This window comes from Liolophura sinensis, chromosome 6 (genome assembly GCF_032854445.1).
Source record: "Liolophura sinensis isolate JHLJ2023 chromosome 6, CUHK_Ljap_v2, whole genome shotgun sequence".
NCBI classification, from domain to species: Eukaryota; Metazoa; Mollusca; class Polyplacophora; order Chitonida; family Chitonidae; genus Liolophura; species Liolophura sinensis.
Window position 1 is genome coordinate 37,198,378 of NC_088300.1, and position 17,786 is coordinate 37,216,163.

A 17,786-nucleotide genomic window follows, 5' to 3' on the forward strand; every position below is an offset into this window, starting at 1 on the left:
TTTCTCTTATACAACGGCGGCCAGCATCATGTAGGAAACCGGACAAAGGCAAACCCATGACCATGCAAAGGTTGCTGACAGACCTTCGCCACATACATCCAGGGAGGAAGCCAAGTATTTCATTTTTAATAAGGCGAGTTATGTCGTGTCAAATGTAATAGGTGTCACTAGTATATGGTCCATTTTTGCAATCTACACACCTGCAGAGTCGGATCAGCTGCCTACTTCTGATTTCACACAATCTGCATCACTCTCTGCCAGTGAGTTCTGCCCAAGCGCAAAGCACACTTATAAATGCCTTATACAGTACCAAAACAGTTCACATTTGTATTATTTTTACATCCCTGTTATGAACATGTGTAGCTACATCTGTTTAAGTCATTAATGGCATTTTCACTGAAGCAGGGCTTTAAAGGGCCACGACCTTACCAACAGAGGCTGTATCTTAACCTGGGATATCATTGTTCAAGACTCAAAAGCGAGGAAACTTCTAGCAGAAAATATTCCCATTGGGCATCAAGGGTCCTAAAATCACATGAAGACTAATAATTCTGTCCACTTCGTGACTGGTTCGCAAAGTCTCATTACCAACAGTGACTGGTTTGCAATGCCTAATTACCGACCAATACCTATTTATTTTGCTGTTGCCATACTCATAAAGTTCTCACATGCATAATGGCGCTCAGTTTCCAGATGACAGAAACTGGAGTACCTGAAATAAACCAGGATGAAATTTCCCACATACAGACGTGTAAACTTTATTGGTGGAAAACAAGTGGTCTTCAATCAATATCAGAGCGTGCAAATCACTCCCACAATCCTACTTATTGCCCCACAAATGATGAGAGCTGGGGGATTCTAGGAATTTCGTCCATGGCAGGTATTGAACTAAGATCTCCAGTGCCTCAGGATTGCAGATGTTATTACCGTTAATTAATACTACAATGACAAAATTATTATTCAAGCAGAGTCAAACATGGAAAATGGTAACATCTTTGAATTTTTATTGATAAGCATTCACTGGAGTGAAATGACAAGATGACAACCTAAGCCTTTTTATGCTGCTACCAAATGTTACAAGCCGACAAACTTGGCCAAACAGGACCAGTGTTGACTATATACGTGACATCTCAGGCTCTCGGCCGAGAACAAGAAACTTCTTAATGTTGGCTAGACTTGGCCATCAGTCATGGTCACAGAATAGCACTGAACATTTGACAGGTATACATAAATTATTCAATGATTCTTCAGCTCACAGCTTCAGACCTGGAGTGCATTTGAAGAGATACTTCACATGGTGATCATGGCACTCAATCTTTCTCGGCGATTGCCACTAGGTGAGAATCTATTTCTTCCTCTGTCAATGTCCTGAAAAAAATAAACATTAAACAATTTAATACGAAGCCTATAGGTGAAAATATCCGAGTATCAATGCAAAGTTAACAAAAACAAAAAGTATCAGAAACCTTGAGAGATTCGCTGTGAAATTAATAACATATCTGGCAGATAAGAAAATAAAATTTCGTACAAAAATGTGGAACATTAGCACGATAGATATGGTAAGCAAGAGAGCCTCAAAGGAAAGGAACTTCAAGTCAAACTATTTTATTATATTGTGTTGGTGTTGCTTAACTTATGAACTCTGCATTTTCTCGTTAAATCATTGGGGACAACAGAAAAGTGTCCCTCAGTGGCATAGTATAACAGATCTGAGAGGCTCAACATGGCTTGGTGTTAACATGTGGTTAATGTGGATATGGTTAACACTGGATGTCCATACACAAATGAACCTTGATCATACATGTAGTTCCACCTTGTAGTCCCAGTCATACAGGTGTACACATATATGTACATGTATATGTTTGTACACACATATATACGTATATATGGGTGATACAAAAATCCTAAAACATAAAAAACAAAAATTTTTCCTAGACATTTTGGACAAAATTTCCTTCACTGATTAATTCTTTGGATCTGTTTCTTGCAAGACACTGTTAGTTAGTGGCAAGATCAGCATAATCTTAGCCATCTCCAACATACCACTAAAGAAACTGGCTATTGTCATATTTTAAAAATTGCAGTTATTCAAAACTGATGAGAAAAATCTTTCATATTCTTTTTCTCCATGGCTTAGAGTTTTATAAGTGCAGACGAAAGAAATCCTGTTGAGAGCTTTTCCCTGACCTGATAATCTTCAATGTTTGTTAATGGCCAGATAGTCACAAACTGACAAGTGTATAAAACATCGTCCTACTATAACTGGTCATCAATCTAACTTTCCATACCTGTATCTTGGGTTATCAACAGAGACGACTCCAACTTCCAGTTCAGACGCCTTAAAGTCCACAGACAACACAGTAGATAGACATGTGATTGCCACCTGAAAGCCAAACATACGATCAGTCAAGAATCACTAAAAACATGTGCAAAGCCTTGTGCTGGTATAAGCAGTAAGTCAGTCACTATAACCCTACCCACTATTTCTTTCTGGTCGATGAGATTTGAGGTCTTCATATCCAATTTCGCCTACATGTAATAACAGTGCCCTGGACCATGGCTACATTGCACATTATGACAGTGAAATTTATGGGCAAAGGAAATAATTAACTAAATAAACAACATTCCACTTAATTTATAAGACCATTATACATAGTAATGCAAACAGGCAATTTTTAGCATAATGTAAACATTAGTCTTTGATGTCTTATCTGTTAAGCAAACTTCATTTGGAAAAACATTAGTTAAACCCTTGTTTTGTGTACCTCAACTGCTTCATTACAAGTGAAGTCCTGTTTCTTCTTTATCTTCTTCTCCAGGAAGCTGTTAGCTTCCAGCTGTTTCACACCAGCAGAAGTGGCCTTGAAGCCACAGTAGTATCCTGCAGGATCTGTCTTGTAAACTTGTGGTCCATATTCATCATCCACAGATATGAGAATCATAGCTACAATCACAGACAGACAATATCTTATAACTGATGGTAAAAACAGAGATTACAGTCAAGAGTATAAGTGGACATAAAATTTTCAAATTCTAAAAATGTCATGGTCTTATATTTCCTAAACTGTGAGTATGTCAATAGTTTCACAGTTCATACCAGGTATATACCTGGTGTTTTCCAGGGTTTATATGAAACATACTACTTTTATCAAAGCCATGTAAAAAATTATATTATCCCTTGAATTTGAATGACTTACTAATCTTAAATGTTACGCCTGACAAGTTGTTTCAACCACCAGATAAAGTTAACTTGGAAATAATCCATGTGCTGGCATTATTCATACTATCTAGCAAAACATCTGATTTAGGCACTCTCGCAAATACATGGACATTTTCCTTACCTCAGGGCTACGTTCACATGTGCAATTTAGTATTACAACGTATGGGGTTATAGCAAAGAAAATCAAAAAGTCAACAAAATCAAAAATCTCATAATCACGAAATTCAAAAATGAACCTGCATCACATCTGCATTAGTTTCAGAAGATATGAAACATGCTTCTACCTTACAGGAGAACTTAATTAACAATTCTAACAATACAAGTATCTAGACTAATAGGTTTAGCTTTAATATCATTACTCAGACCCCTAGTTAGAAGTTTATTACGTGGCGCAGCGCGATGTCTATTGGGAGGTCCACCATACCTCTGTGAAGCCACAGCGCAGTGAGCCCTGCCTCTAAAAACACTTTATTCGATTTGCTGACCTTTTCTGCAAAACAATAATCTAAATACTTTCATCTGCTTGTTGTATCGTATTCACAGAACAATGCTTCCGATTGCGGGATGGTTTTTTCTCGGTTCAAATATCGAAGAGTACCTATAAAATCAGTAACCTTTGTTAGCCTCAAATTCTTACTGCGAGAGGAGGTTTCCAAGATTCTAACAGCCAACCACGCTTATATAATGCACAGGGGTGCCTCAAAAAGTTCGCATCCACAAGTCTGCACAAAAATTAAATTTGAACGTTAAACCACTGCCGACTGTGCGCCCAGTTAGGGTCAGCTGGAGAAGGGGCATCAGTCCACCCATGAAAGACTAGCCATGCAGAAAAAGTCTATTCCATCTTTTTTTATAAACCGCACGAATGCAAGTGTCAAAGCAACAGCAACAACAAAGACAACTTCCAAGTCGGCCCTCTGTCTTTCAAAATTTTACAGTCTTATAGGATAAAAAAATCTTTATATAAAGTACTCCTCAAGCAGACCAATGAAAACTATTCAAGAAAATAAATTTTATTTTTTGGGGTAATTTCTGAGAAAAAACATGATTTTAATAACATGAATTTTACAAATAACTTAAGTGAGTGACTGACTCAAGTGGTGTCAGTCACAGGACCGTTTTGTTTCAAATTCCTTACTCAATACTATTAGTAATGATTCCTGAACAAATAACATTCATGTCCATGGTGCCATTTGCATTTGATATAGTGGAAATCACAAAAATAAAAAAATATATGAAATAAACATAAATAAAACAATCATTGTTTAAGACTTAAGTTAACAGACTGACTGCTAAGAAAGTTCTTTCCCTTTAAAAAATCCAGTATGAAAGATTTTTTATCAGTAGAGGCTTTTGAAGATTTTTTGTCATCAATAATTCACGAACAATCCCTGACCACAGCCATGTTAATAATGTATACTGAGAATACGTTTTTAAGTGGCATTCTGATGTACGATGGGCTTCAACTTACTACAGCCAAGTGGTCTCATCTCAGCACTCTGTGTGTACACCTGTGAAATGTCTGCCAGCCTCTTACAGAGCATGTCTACTGGCATCTCATATCCATACTTGTACTGCCAGTTAGCCGCCTCGTACCTAGCCCGTGCCACCTGGGACCTACTGTCGGCTAAAACATGAGCAACAGGAAATCAGCATTCAGTTTATACATGCACAATGTAATGTATTTTTGGTCATCATGAAAACGATTATCTGTTGGGCATATCCTGAATGAACCTCCCATTTTTTAATAGCATTTTGATTGATGTTTTTCCTCGATATTTCTATCAATGTTAATTCTCAAAATCCACATCTTCATCATTAGCTGAAATAAACACTGATAGAACACAAAACCAGGATTCCCTCTTGACCAACCCAATGTTTACTGACAGGGTTGGTTTAAGCTCAACAAACTACCTTTTCAGGATGGCCACAGTGGCAATGACAAAAAATTAGATTTAGATTAATGGTTTGGTCTAATGGACTTTACAGAAAACAAGGTTATGAAAGATACATAAAAATGACTTGAGAAAATGTCAGTGATCTGAGAGGTTAACAACTAATGAGAACTCACCAACCATTCCCGTCATTACACAACCTATATGTTCAGTGATGCCATACAGATGGGAAACTGTAGAAGGGTCCAACAATTTGTCCTGGAACAAACAAACACTAGTTTAAAGATTAGCATCTGAAACCTTTTTGTACATAACATCGAAAACTAAGTATCAACCTGCATGTAGTTCAGTCTGTTTGGTCAGCCAGAGCAACCTTAACATCGAAACCTAACTATCAAACTGCATGCAGTTCAGTCTGTTTGGTCAGCCAGAGCATCCTTAACATAGAAAACTAACTATCAAACTGCATGCAGTTCAGTTTGTTAGGTTAGCCAGAGCAACCCTAACATCATCATTAACCTCAACATATTTAATGCGGTAAATACACACACGGGCAGCATAGAAACACATCAAAGCTATCATAGTTGATTATACCTTTCACTGATTTTTTTTCTGATGGTGACACATGATAGAATGAGAAAAACAAATGAACTTTTCTCACTTTTCTAAATGTTTTTATTCTGACTCGTGTTTCGAATGTTTATTTCTTATCAATAGAGCATAATAGTTTGTCAGGCCAACTCTTCGAGCAGACAACTGAAACCTTGAGATAAGTGTAACCATCTGGTAAAAGCAATAAAAAATTCTTCTTAATCATCAGAATCTAAATTTTCCTCCTTTTTAGACTTTAATTACAAATGCTTACATACCGGGACTTTCTTCTGTGTTACAACAACTGCTGAATCTTTACCCCGGATAGCAACAGATGTTAATCCTCCTTGATTAATTGCCTTGAATGCATATTCTGAAACAAATTGGACAGAAAATCAAAATATGAAGTGTATACAGATAAGAGATAAAGGAAACCAGTACACATCAAATGCAATCCACACTAGATTTATCACATGTAACTGTTCGCAGAGGAAGCATATGGACTTTGCAGGGGTGAGTATGTAGTTTTAAGAGCCAGCACCTACAATGGAACAGTATGTGATCTGAGCCATCTAGGACTAACGGCAAGTCAATACATATTTTTCTTTTAGCAGCTAAATATGGATCCAGTTTTTTAGGGGTAAATACTTACATATATATGTGTATGTAATGCCTGTTGTAAAGATAGTTGAACTAAATTGAAGTTGAGGTCTTTTTTCAATAATTTCTTACATTTATCTGCCTCAATTTTTTATCACAGAACTGAAAAATCCAGTTGTTCCATTCTGCAATGCAGTTTGGGCAATAAAGGAGACCTTGAATTCAACTCTAAATTGGGCACCACCTATGATTTCTTGTGTGTATTAAGTCAATCACTCATACACATTTAAAATCATTTCTGACTAGTTGCTCTAGGATTCTAAGCATTGTAAAGAAGTGACTAGACACGCAGGGAAAGTTATAGTAATAGGCTGTTTCCGAAACTTTACAAAGCTTCCTTCAGGGATGAATGTAGTCACAGCTTCGAGCCGCCACTGAGTGTGGCAGAACTGCCAAGTTCTGGGTTTGGCTATTTCAATTCCGGTCAACAAAAATACCAAACTTGAAAGTTATTTATAAAACAACAGACAGTGACTATAATTTCAAATACAACTGACGCTGCTGAATGCTTCAGGTGCATATTATTAAGTTAGGCTAAACTGTGATAAACATCTGTCTGTGTGACTGTTAATGTCACTCTACATCACTAAACGCATGATATAGTTCTGAGTCAAGTCCTTTTCTCTTTCTAAATGCACAGGCATGTTTGGTATGGGTTATTGTTTTTATATGGTGTCTGTTCTAAATTGATATTTGACAGCCCATGATAAAATGATGTGATTCATCATGAATACATAACAATATGTTTCACACTGACTTGGTGAACAATGGTAAATGGAACCCATTCATGACCATGTAAGTGCCATCCAAATATATAAAAGGCAAACATTGTCATCCACTCCAGGGTTAGCTGGGCTTGGGATTCTCGTTCATTATGACTTTGACCAGTTGACAATTCCTGATGTCACAACCTTTAGCATGCACTATCTCATTATCTATATACTGTAACTTTTTTAATAATGTGTATAGCTGTTAGATTTGCCATTCTGTGGGCATATAAAACGATGGGCTGGACATGTGGAATGGGACACTTACCACATACGTCATAGTTCATTTGACTCTAAATTTTCATTATTTTACCATAAATATCAAGTTAACCTTTGCCGCATCTGCTCTTTCCATAACCAGCAATGTGCCTCATTTTTTCAAAAGTCCATAAAATGAAAGTGAGACTCCCCATTCCTATTCTCCACAATGGGCATGTGGGAAAAATCCCAGGTGGTAGAGAGTTTGTGTGGCTTGTAGACTGGACTAATATCCATGCAAATCTTACCTGCAGCATCACATGGCACTTGGCTCCACATGGATTAACAGGTATAGAAACAACCTTTTTTTAGATAAGAAACTTTTTCATAATGCTGCCATCCTCAATAAGAGCAGCCAAAACTCACCACAGGGTTTTGGGCTGTTGTTAACGTGTAACTTTCTTTGTCACTACTTACGCCAATACTTACTATATGCTTCGCTGAATGAGTTTGGCCAAACATGGAACAGACCGTTTTCAGATGTAGTTCACGTTACAAAAGCATGCGACACATGCACATGCGCATTCAACCCTTACCATGTTCATCTATGTTAAAGGCATCTAACACTCAACTCAAGTTGCTTAGTGGTATAAGCAACTGGCTACGGACCCAACATGCTGTCCGATGGAAGTTCGAATCCAGAGCATTTCACAAGTTAAGTAAATACTTTCAAAAAAAGTATAAATTGCGAATTATACAGTGCAGCAATGTCATATAAATGACAGTGATACGTGACAGAAACTAGACTGATAAATGTCTTATTTATGCTGTTTTTCTTTGTATGCAAATGGAACATCTTCCCATTTAATTTTTAAGCAATCGGTGAAAGCACCTGATCGTTGGGGGAAAAATGTCAGAATGCCCGTGGAAATCAACACGTAAATATAACCTTACTCCAACAACTCCCGGGTTTCGTCAAAACTGCTGGGCTAAATACATTGGGAGTAGGGCAAGGGTCCAGAGTTTTTACCTGGCCCAAAACCTGTGACGTAGGTAATCAATTACAAAGACTAACACCAAGTGGGAGGGATTTTTACCCGCCAGGTAGTGAAACTTCCATTTTTACAGAGGCAATATGGATGTGCACCATTTGCCTTGGAATCCCTACATTCTGTTCTGTACCAGCTTAATAATTATTTCCAGGCTTACAAAGAACTTTGCGGAATGGACCAACTGGATTATTCAGTCCAATGATTAAAACTTGAGGCAGCTAAGTGTCAAGTATCAGAAATTGTTGAAAATACACCTCAACGTTTAATTTAATTGAAATAGTTGTAAGGCTACATGTACCTACGGCATTCATACCATGTTGTTGTTGTTCACAGATTGTCAACTCACGGTAAAACCAAAAATTTAGGAAATCACGTACCAACTTGATACAATCTTCCTTCTGGGGAAAATATTGTTATGTGTCTATCAAAACCCGCGCTGCTTCCTCTGGACATCGTGTTATATGACTCGTAACCTTATCCAAATTAAGAAATATTATCATAAGAAGTCAGCATCCATGTGAATGATTGTGCTGTTTGAATACTTCCGCTACTGATGCATTGTGGGTCCCCCCCCTCCGCACACACACTCCCCTCCAACATTTTCTCCCACTCTTCACCGCTCTGGGCCCTGCCCCAGAGTGAAAGTGACGCTCAGTCGACATCTCAGTGAACTATTCGTGTATGTATTTTAAAGTGAAACACTTGTTAAGAATTTATGTTTTCTTTGTTTATGTAAGTTTATAGCCGCTTTTTTTTGTCGAAAGAGCGGCGAAGAAAAACTGATCGAGTCTTAGTATGACAGGGAGGCCTGTTAGGTACATGGGCCTATGGACAGGCCCCCCGCTGGTAGCCTGGCTAGTCTGTTGTTGGTATTGATTCTTGCTACAACAATCACATTGCCACGTTTTGCGGCGTGGCCAAGCGTGAGGTTTGGTGCGAGATACATGCCAACACTCAGTGACCCGACATAGCAGTATGTTCCTCAACCGACGTGTGTTAGGTAGCCTGTAAAGGCTGAAGCAGGGCATCGGCGATCTGTCATTGAATTTAAGTTGAATTTTTGTCAAGCGATAAGCACTTGACAGCTTCATATTTGCACAGCTTTTCATACTGCAGTACAAGCCACAGTGATGTGAGTATGCTGTAAGTCACATTATTACCTTTACTAGTGTTATGTAGTGATAATTACTAGGCGGCGCAGGGTTTCGGCCTTAGCCTTTTCCCGTACAACCTGTGTCGGGTCAAGGGGTTGAAAACTCGTGTTTACAAGTAGGCCTACTCTTGTAGGCTGCTCTCTCACATTTCCTTAGGCCAAGTTCAACCATGGAGGTGGAATATATTCTACTTACATACTTGAATTAAACTAAATTAAATTTATGTATTTATTTAATTGTTGTCTTTAAGTCATACAAAACCACTGCCAGCATTTTGGTTGGAGGAAACCCAATTAAATTAACAAAGTGACAATGGTGACTATTTCAACGGTCACCGGATGTTAATTTTGACGCTCTGCGAGCGAAGGACTTCACTCAGTTGATTTATTTGATTGGTGTTTTACGCCGTACTCAAGAATATTTCACTTATACGACGGCAGCCAGCATTATGGTGGGAGGAAACTGGACAGAGCCCACGGGAAACCTGCGACCATCCGCAGGCGGCTTACAGACCTTCCTACTGACTTCACTCAATGGAGTGACGGGAATTCGACCTTGTGCTCCCCTGCATGCGCCATTTGGATGTGGGTGGGTGTTTTAAACTTGAAACAAATGGCACATTACCAGATCATTGTATGGTATCCATTGACCCGAATAACCCAGGGTTGATGTGAACGAAGTATTGAGAATAAGGACCAGTGAAGGCTAAGCCAATAGCCACATCTTGTGAGAACCCTTGTACAATTTGGTGATGCATAAAAAGCCTGACAATGCAAAAAACTAACATTCTTTTGCACTATATCATGTAAATGCTTATTTGGAATAACCATGTGGCCTATACAATGTAACATCAGTTCTAGTCCGTACACTTTGTTGAGAACTACGAATCATCATTGATAGAAAGGAAGATCATATTTGGTTCACTAGACTTAGAATTTGCTTTCAATATGTCATATTGTTGATATGTGCATTCCACAAGTGAACATTGCATTGTGGGAGTCTTTGCATTGCCTCATGTGCTTGTTCTCTTGTTGGCCAATTTAGACCAGTGACGGATTTCCAGGTATAATTCCCAGGAGGTTTAAGTGTGTAGTCAAACTCATTTTTTTATTTGGCTGAACCAACTCAAAAATTCTCAAAAATTTCTTTCGGTGGTATACAATATATGTATGTCCCTTCAAGGCACTGTGAGCAGTACTGACCTTTCCTCCCTTTCAATGTCTGCGGTTGGAACAACCCCTGCTGAACGCTATGACATTACTCTCGGACAACAGTGGTCGCATGAGAAAATTCATTGCATATGTGCTCGGATAGTCATGCAGTCGACATCTCAGTTCTTTGTGTATGCAGATTTGCTCAGATCATGTATCTAAATACTGTCAGCAATACCTGTATGTGTACATTAACAGCAGCACTAGGCACATAACAAGAGTAGATCCCTAAGTTTGTGGTGTCTTTCCTTATCTGTTCAGGGGGGCCTCTAGTGGTCAGTGTGATAGCGCAGCACAGTGACCCAGGAACCTCTCACCAACATGACCAGTGCTGAGAGTTCAAGTCCACCTCATGCAGGCTTTGCCTCTGGTCGTGTCAGAAATCTGTGGAAGGTCATGGGTTTCCTCCCACTATAACACTGACTGTGATGGTATAAGTGAAATACTCTTGAGTGTGGCATGAAACTCCCAATCAAATGAATAAGTAAATCCTTAGCTGTTCTGTGATTATTGATTAAAATTAAAATTATGTTTTACATATGGGTGTGAAAATTGACACTACGGCAACGGTTAAACTGGTGTTTATCCTGGTGTGCTCTTTTAGTTTTTACATCGGTGGGTTGTCTTGCTCAAAATACCACGAAAATCCAGATGCTGTGGTATATCCTAAGATCTTAAACAACTGCAATAAAGCCCCACTAAATTGCCCCCACTGAGTGAAATATTCTTGACGATGGTGTAAAACACCAGTCAAATAAATAAATACATAAATTAGCTCTGTTGACATATCATGTGGTCATATCACATAAAGGGTGTGTGTTTCAAAGTGTGCTAACAGTGGTAAGGATAAATTTGATAATGCATGATGACATTTCAAGGTTAAAGCAAAATGTGTTAATGTGACATTTTTTGATCCCATTTGTTCAGCAGGAGCTTGAGCCATTGTGATGTTGAAAAGTGAGTGTTGCAGCATGCATTGTCAATGGTGTTACAATTTAATATTTTCTACTGTTATTATGGTTAGCCCTGATAGGAACGTTGTATTTTGAGTCTTAAAATCAATACAGTGTTGTCATGGCCCTGCTACATGGCTTGATTGTGTGGATCTTCTGTATGCTGATTTCAAGAGAGCACCGCGATATGTACATTTACATTTATCTATGAAATATATTGATTAATTGCCTGGTGACGTACTGTGTACGCATGAACTTTGTAGATAAAAATGAAAAGTAGATAATATATGTTACCGGTTTGTAGTGATAAATTTGTGAACATTGCTTATTGCACTGTTCTTTTCAGAATTTGACTGGCAAGACGTTGAAAATTCTCAGCATATGTTTTATTTTATTTAAGTATTTGATTGGTGTTTTACACTATACTCAAGAATATTTCACTTATATGACAGCAGCCAGCATTATGGTAGGAAACCTACGACCATCCCCATTGTTGCTGACAGACCCTCAGTACATGTAGTTTTAACTCTGCATGTGTGTTTTTCAATAGGAACAAAAGAGCACTACAGTGCCAATATTAATTTTGCTTATACGCATACACCATTACAAAGATAGTATTCCAATATGTCCACTGTGCACTTAAGTGTCTTTTAGCCAATGGAGATAAAATCAAAAAATGTATTTGAACAGAAAAATTCAAAATATTAACAGAAACCACCATTCTACACTTCAGTGGTACTTGACATGATGTAAATTTGTGAAATGAATGTGTATGGTCAGATGTATTGGATGAAGAAAGGAGGACGGCAAAGAATGCTCTTTTTTCTTCTACAGTCTCACCCCAAATTTTTTTTCCTTCATCATGGAGTGATGTATGCTGGACAATGGTCAAGGGTGAGGCAGTTGTTTTCAGACTCATTTTCCATATCTAAGTTTCTTAGAATGGGGAGAATTAACATGTTAGACATGATAGAATGGAAATATATATATATATAATCTAGGACACAGTACTGCAATGGTACTACTGTTGATCTACAGTGTGTAATAAGATATCTGGTATGTGTATTTGGATTTGTTAAAACTTGAAAATCCAGGTAAAACATACTACATGTATGTAAAGTATGTCCTGAGGAAAGAGTTTTCTGGCTGATTTTCAGGCCTTGGCGAGTCAGCTACTATGTTAACGGAACACCAGACCATACACGTATATATATATATATATATAAAGTACAAATACATGAAGTTTAAAAATGGTAAATTTTTATTTTTTTGGTAACCAAACTATCAAAGTTCAAGGTATACAAAATTGTGTAATTTTAAATATTAAAAGCACCTCCAAGTTAAACCAACCTGGCAGGCATGAGTTGTTTCTGTATTTTAAACCAACCTGGCAGGCATGAGTTGTTTCTGTATTTTAAACCAACCTGGCAGGCATGAGTTGTTTCTGTATTTTAAACCAACCTGGCAGGCATGAGTTGTTTCTGTATTTTAAACCAAACTGGCAGGCATGAGTTGTTTCTGTATTTTAAACCAACCTGGCAGGCATGAGTTGTTTCTGTATTTTAAACCAACCTGGCAGGCATGAGTTGTTTCTGTATTTTAAACCAACCTGGCAGGCATAAGTTATCTCAATATTAAAAACCAAGAACACACCCGATTACACTGATGTCACACAGGCAGTTTGATTTACAGGTCATTTAGGTCTGTTTGCAGCCCTCCTCTAAAATAACTAAGTATATGGGGTTTGTTGTCTTTACAGTGAGGAAGTGTGTCAGGTTTAAGACGGCTTATTCCTCCCTCCATCATGATAGTTAAGTGAAAAGTATTTGTGGTACAGTGGTAAACATAATTCAAATACATTCATGTATGTAAAGTACATGTAGGATGACTTGCAATTCAAAACAACTGGGTCCAGTTGGACAAAGTTGGCTTACTAGTAACAATTATGTGGACAAATTTGAGATACCTTGGAATCGTGAACATCTAGGGTTGAGCTGTGATGTCGCAGTGTCTCTGTCACATGACACGTTGCAGGTGATCCAGCTATGGGGAAAGTGTGCTCAACTATGCCTTAACACTCCTAGCTCAGTGCAACAGGTGACGACTGTGGAACTGGATGCTTTGGGTTGCAGAAAAGTAGAACATGTTCAACTCAGAGCAACCTGCTAAGTCAGCTCCACGATCAATCTATGCCTGCATTAAGAATAAGTTTAGTGTGCTCTATAATTTACAGGGGCCTCCGTGGCTCAGTCGGTAAGCGCGCTAGCGCAGCGTAGCATAATAACCCAGGAGTCTCTCACCAATGCGGTCGCTGTGAGTTTAAGTCCAGCTCATGCTGGCTTCCTCTCCGGCCATATGTGGGAAGGTCTGCCAGTAACCTGTAGGTGGTCGTGGGTTTGCCCCGGGCTTTGCCCGGTTTCCTCCCACCATAATGCTGGCCACCGTCGTATAAGTGAAATATTCTTGATTACGGCGTAAAACACCAATCAAATAAATAAATAAATATAATTTCCATATCCTGTTCATAAATGGTTGCAGGTATGTGATGGCTTATCGGCTTCTTGTCATTACCTCGGCTGTGATAGCTTACCTGTCCACACCTGTCAAGGCAGAAACCAGCCAATCCACTGAAGCTACCCAGCAGTCCTCTCTTGTCATGATATTTGGATCTTGGTCAGACTTTTGGCTGCTTCGTCTCATGCTGAATCTTCTGGGTTATGCTACTGTGGTAGTGCCGGCAGCTTTACTCATACGACACCTCAAGAAAATTAAATACAACGAAACAGCGGGTGAGTTCTATTCACGTCAGTTTTAAAATTACTGTCTGTGGACTTAAATTTTGTCTAAATGAAAAATTTCTCCTGATTCTGAGAGTATAGTATATATACAGTATATTTATAAATATTCTTTTCAGGTTTATTTGGAAGGTAGAAAGATATCCAATTAGGGTTCGGACGTTTAGCTTTTTAGGGGTGACTTTTTAGGGTGTAGTCAGTATATTTAAATGCTTCAGAAGAGTTAAAGTTCAATAGCTTACATATCAGGTATGTTTCAAGATGCAGGTGTTCAGGTCATTTGGGTTTCTGGTAGTTACCTCCATCCAGCAGTATTACCACTTTCCGATGTGACTGTTGTTTAATGTCATACTCAAGATTTTTTTCACGCACACAGTGGCGACAGTTTTATGGGTGGAAACCGCAGTGCCCGGCGGGGTTACCCAGTTACTGACGACACATCGGGGTACTCTCCCACATGTGACATACAGATACAATATACAGCCTTTGGTGGAAGAAATGAGGCCCTCAGTGAATACAAGACTGCACGAATGGCCACAGATGATTTTGGTTTCCTCCACCTATAAAACTGACTGACAATGTGGAAGTGAGAATTTCTTTTTATTAAGTATAGCGTTAAACAGCAGTGAAATAAATAAATGAATGATATGCCTCATAAGTATTTAATTTAAGCTGTAATAGTTGTTGTTGTGTTTGTTCAGGGCCTGGCTTCCTGCCTAACCTGGTGAAGCTGTGTGTGTTTGGGAAGGACCACGAGAAGGCAGCGGTTGTGGAGGAGACTTCTAAAGCTGCTGAGTCTAACCCCACAGAGAGGAGTCTCTGGCACAGCTTTCTTCTGCTCGTCGTCTGTTTTGTGGGACTCCAGACCTCCTACTTAACATGGGGAGTTCTGCAGGAGCGCATCATGACCACAGAGTATGGGAAAACAGACCTGTATCCAGGAGAAAAGTTCACAAACTCACAGTTTTTGGTGTTCATGAACAGAATTCTAGCATTTGTCTTGGCACTGTTTGTGATAATTCTTCGTCACCAGCCGAAGCACACAGCTCCGCTGTACAAATACTCCTACAGTTCCTTCTCCAACATAATGAGCAGCTGGTGTCAGTACGAGGCCCTGAAATTTGTCAGCTTCCCAACGCAAGTCCTTGCCAAAGCTTCAAAGATCATTCCCGTGATGCTTATGGGGAAAGTTATCTCCAAGAAATCCTACGAATATTATGAGTATTTGACAGCGGCCATGATATCTATGGGGGTTAGCCTCTTCCTGCTCACAAGCGGAGACGTGACCAAGAAAAACGACAATGTCACCACACTTTCAGGAGTCATGCTGTTGCTAGGCTACATGATTTTTGACAGTTTCACGTCAAACTGGCAAGGAGAGCTGTTCAAGTCCTACAAGATGTCGTCCATCCAGATGATGGCTGGCGTGAACCTCTTCTCGTGTCTTTTCACCATGACGTCATTGTTGGAGCAGGGCGGGTTCTTCGAGTCGGTCGTCTTCATGGGGAGGCACCCAAGTATTGTTCTAGAGATCTGCATCTTAAGCGTGTGTTCAGCCACTGGCCAGCTGTTCATCTTTTACACCATCTCCCAGTTTGGCCCAGTCACCTTCACCATCATGATGACAGTCAGGCAGGGGTTGGCCATCTTCCTCTCCTGCATCATTTACCATCATCCAATGACAGTTGCTGGCTTCGTTGGCGTGCTCATTGTTTTTGCAGCAATGTTTTTGCGGATTTACGCCGGGCAAAAGAAGAGGAGGATCAATGCAGCCTTGAAGGCTGCTGCTGCTGCAGATAATGTGTCAAAAGTTTAATGTGTTACTGAAATGTTACCCTGAGATTTACATAACCTTCTTAATGTAAGTATGTGTATTGGTATGTGAGTGCAGATGCATGTAAAAACACTGAATACAGTGATTCACCATACTTGTGTATGTGAGCACATGTACATCTTTTTAAACCATATTCAAACAATTTACTCTACAGGTCTTTTTCAGGTAAATCTGTGTAATCAGACAGCTCCTGTAGTTGCAACATTTCCACAAGTTGTCATTAGACTGATCAACTTGTGGAAACAATATTACGTGATATGCATGTACAAAGTAACCACAATGGGTGGGATAAAGTACTACTGGATGTTTAAATAAATTTCATGTATATTGGTATTGCATAATACCGAAATAATTCTTTTGCCAAATGAGGAAATATGTTGTTTTTACAATATTCTAATGAATTAAGATATTCTCATGGTTTGAAGGTGCCCATGGGGCATTGGAGACGCATTCTGGGTGATGTGGGCTCGGACCATTATTCCTTGACAAGTGGGGTCACATTTTTGAATCTCACTCTTGATAGCTCATAGAAGACTGGTACTAGATTGGCATGTACCACACACTTAATCATTTATACAATGCTTGTCCACATTTATTTGCTGGTAGAATCTTTTTTTATTATGAAAATGTATATGAAAACTAACTTGTTTGAAATTGGGTTTAAATTTACAAATTTAATGAATTTGATGTGCTGAATACCTGTAGCAAATCAAAATACATGTACTTGGTAGTATTTATATGACATAAAATTATGAAAAGTTGTAAAAAATATTTCAGGCTATTTTGAGCTATGTGGCTCACAGCACATGTGGACTACGAATAATATGTGTACATGTATTTTGTCAATAATATGATCAGTGTCATGTGATTTACAAATACATAAAGACACATACATAATTATGTACCAGCGTTGAAAGAAATATTGTATATGTGAATGTAATAATTTTGAGACCTCGAGGGACAAGTTTGATCATTGGGATTCTTAAGACTTGTTTGTCTTACTCCACCAAAATTTCCGTGGGTCCGTCCTTTCGTCTGTCACACCTGATCTTCTTAACAATTAAGATAGATTTAATGGTTTTAAGCCAGTGAGATTCATAAATTTGCATGTATATATACCAGGACTTGAGGTCAGTGAGATGATCATTGGCATTGATTTGCATCAGTCTCCATAATCCGTGCAGTATGGTTGAGACACCTGGGACTGTTTGTATGTCACACCTTACTTTCTAAGCATGAATGTTAACATGTTAGGACCTAGCTACTATGAATGGTACATGTCAGTTGTCTGACATATTGCCCAAGAGGAACCTGTTAATTACTGAGCTTGTTCAAGTACAGTGTGTAATATTTTTTACAAACAATTAAATAATTTGAAGAGTGTAGAAAGTGCCAGTTGTAGTACACATCTGTATGGATACCATACTCTTCATGTATGTAAAAAGTTTCAGTTACA

At 38.7% G+C, this 17,786-nt stretch overlaps 2 protein-coding genes across 2 annotated transcripts; one reads left to right on the plus strand and one right to left on the minus strand.

Moving 5' to 3' along the window:
- Window positions 1–630: 630 nt before the first annotated feature.
- LOC135468050 (proteasome subunit alpha type-6-like) lies at window positions 631–8,917 on the minus strand. Its single transcript, XM_064746066.1, has 7 exons — window positions 8,761–8,917; window positions 5,985–6,079; window positions 5,292–5,373; window positions 4,692–4,847; window positions 2,766–2,944; window positions 2,289–2,383; window positions 631–1,368 (listed from the first exon to the last, which is right to left on the minus strand). The coding sequence occupies exons 1-7, from the start codon at window positions 8,834–8,836 to the stop codon at window positions 1,311–1,313; spliced, it is 741 nt and encodes a 246-aa protein (XP_064602136.1). The 5' UTR covers window positions 8,837–8,917; the 3' UTR covers window positions 631–1,310.
- A 465-nt stretch (window positions 8,918–9,382) lies between these two features.
- On the plus strand, window positions 9,383–16,312 carry LOC135467158 (adenosine 3'-phospho 5'-phosphosulfate transporter 1-like). Its single transcript, XM_064744923.1, has 3 exons — window positions 9,383–9,526; window positions 14,240–14,490; window positions 15,198–16,312. The coding sequence occupies exons 1-3, from the start codon at window positions 9,522–9,524 to the stop codon at window positions 16,310–16,312; spliced, it is 1,371 nt and encodes a 456-aa protein (XP_064600993.1). The 5' UTR covers window positions 9,383–9,521.
- Window positions 16,313–17,786: the final 1,474 nt, after the last annotated feature.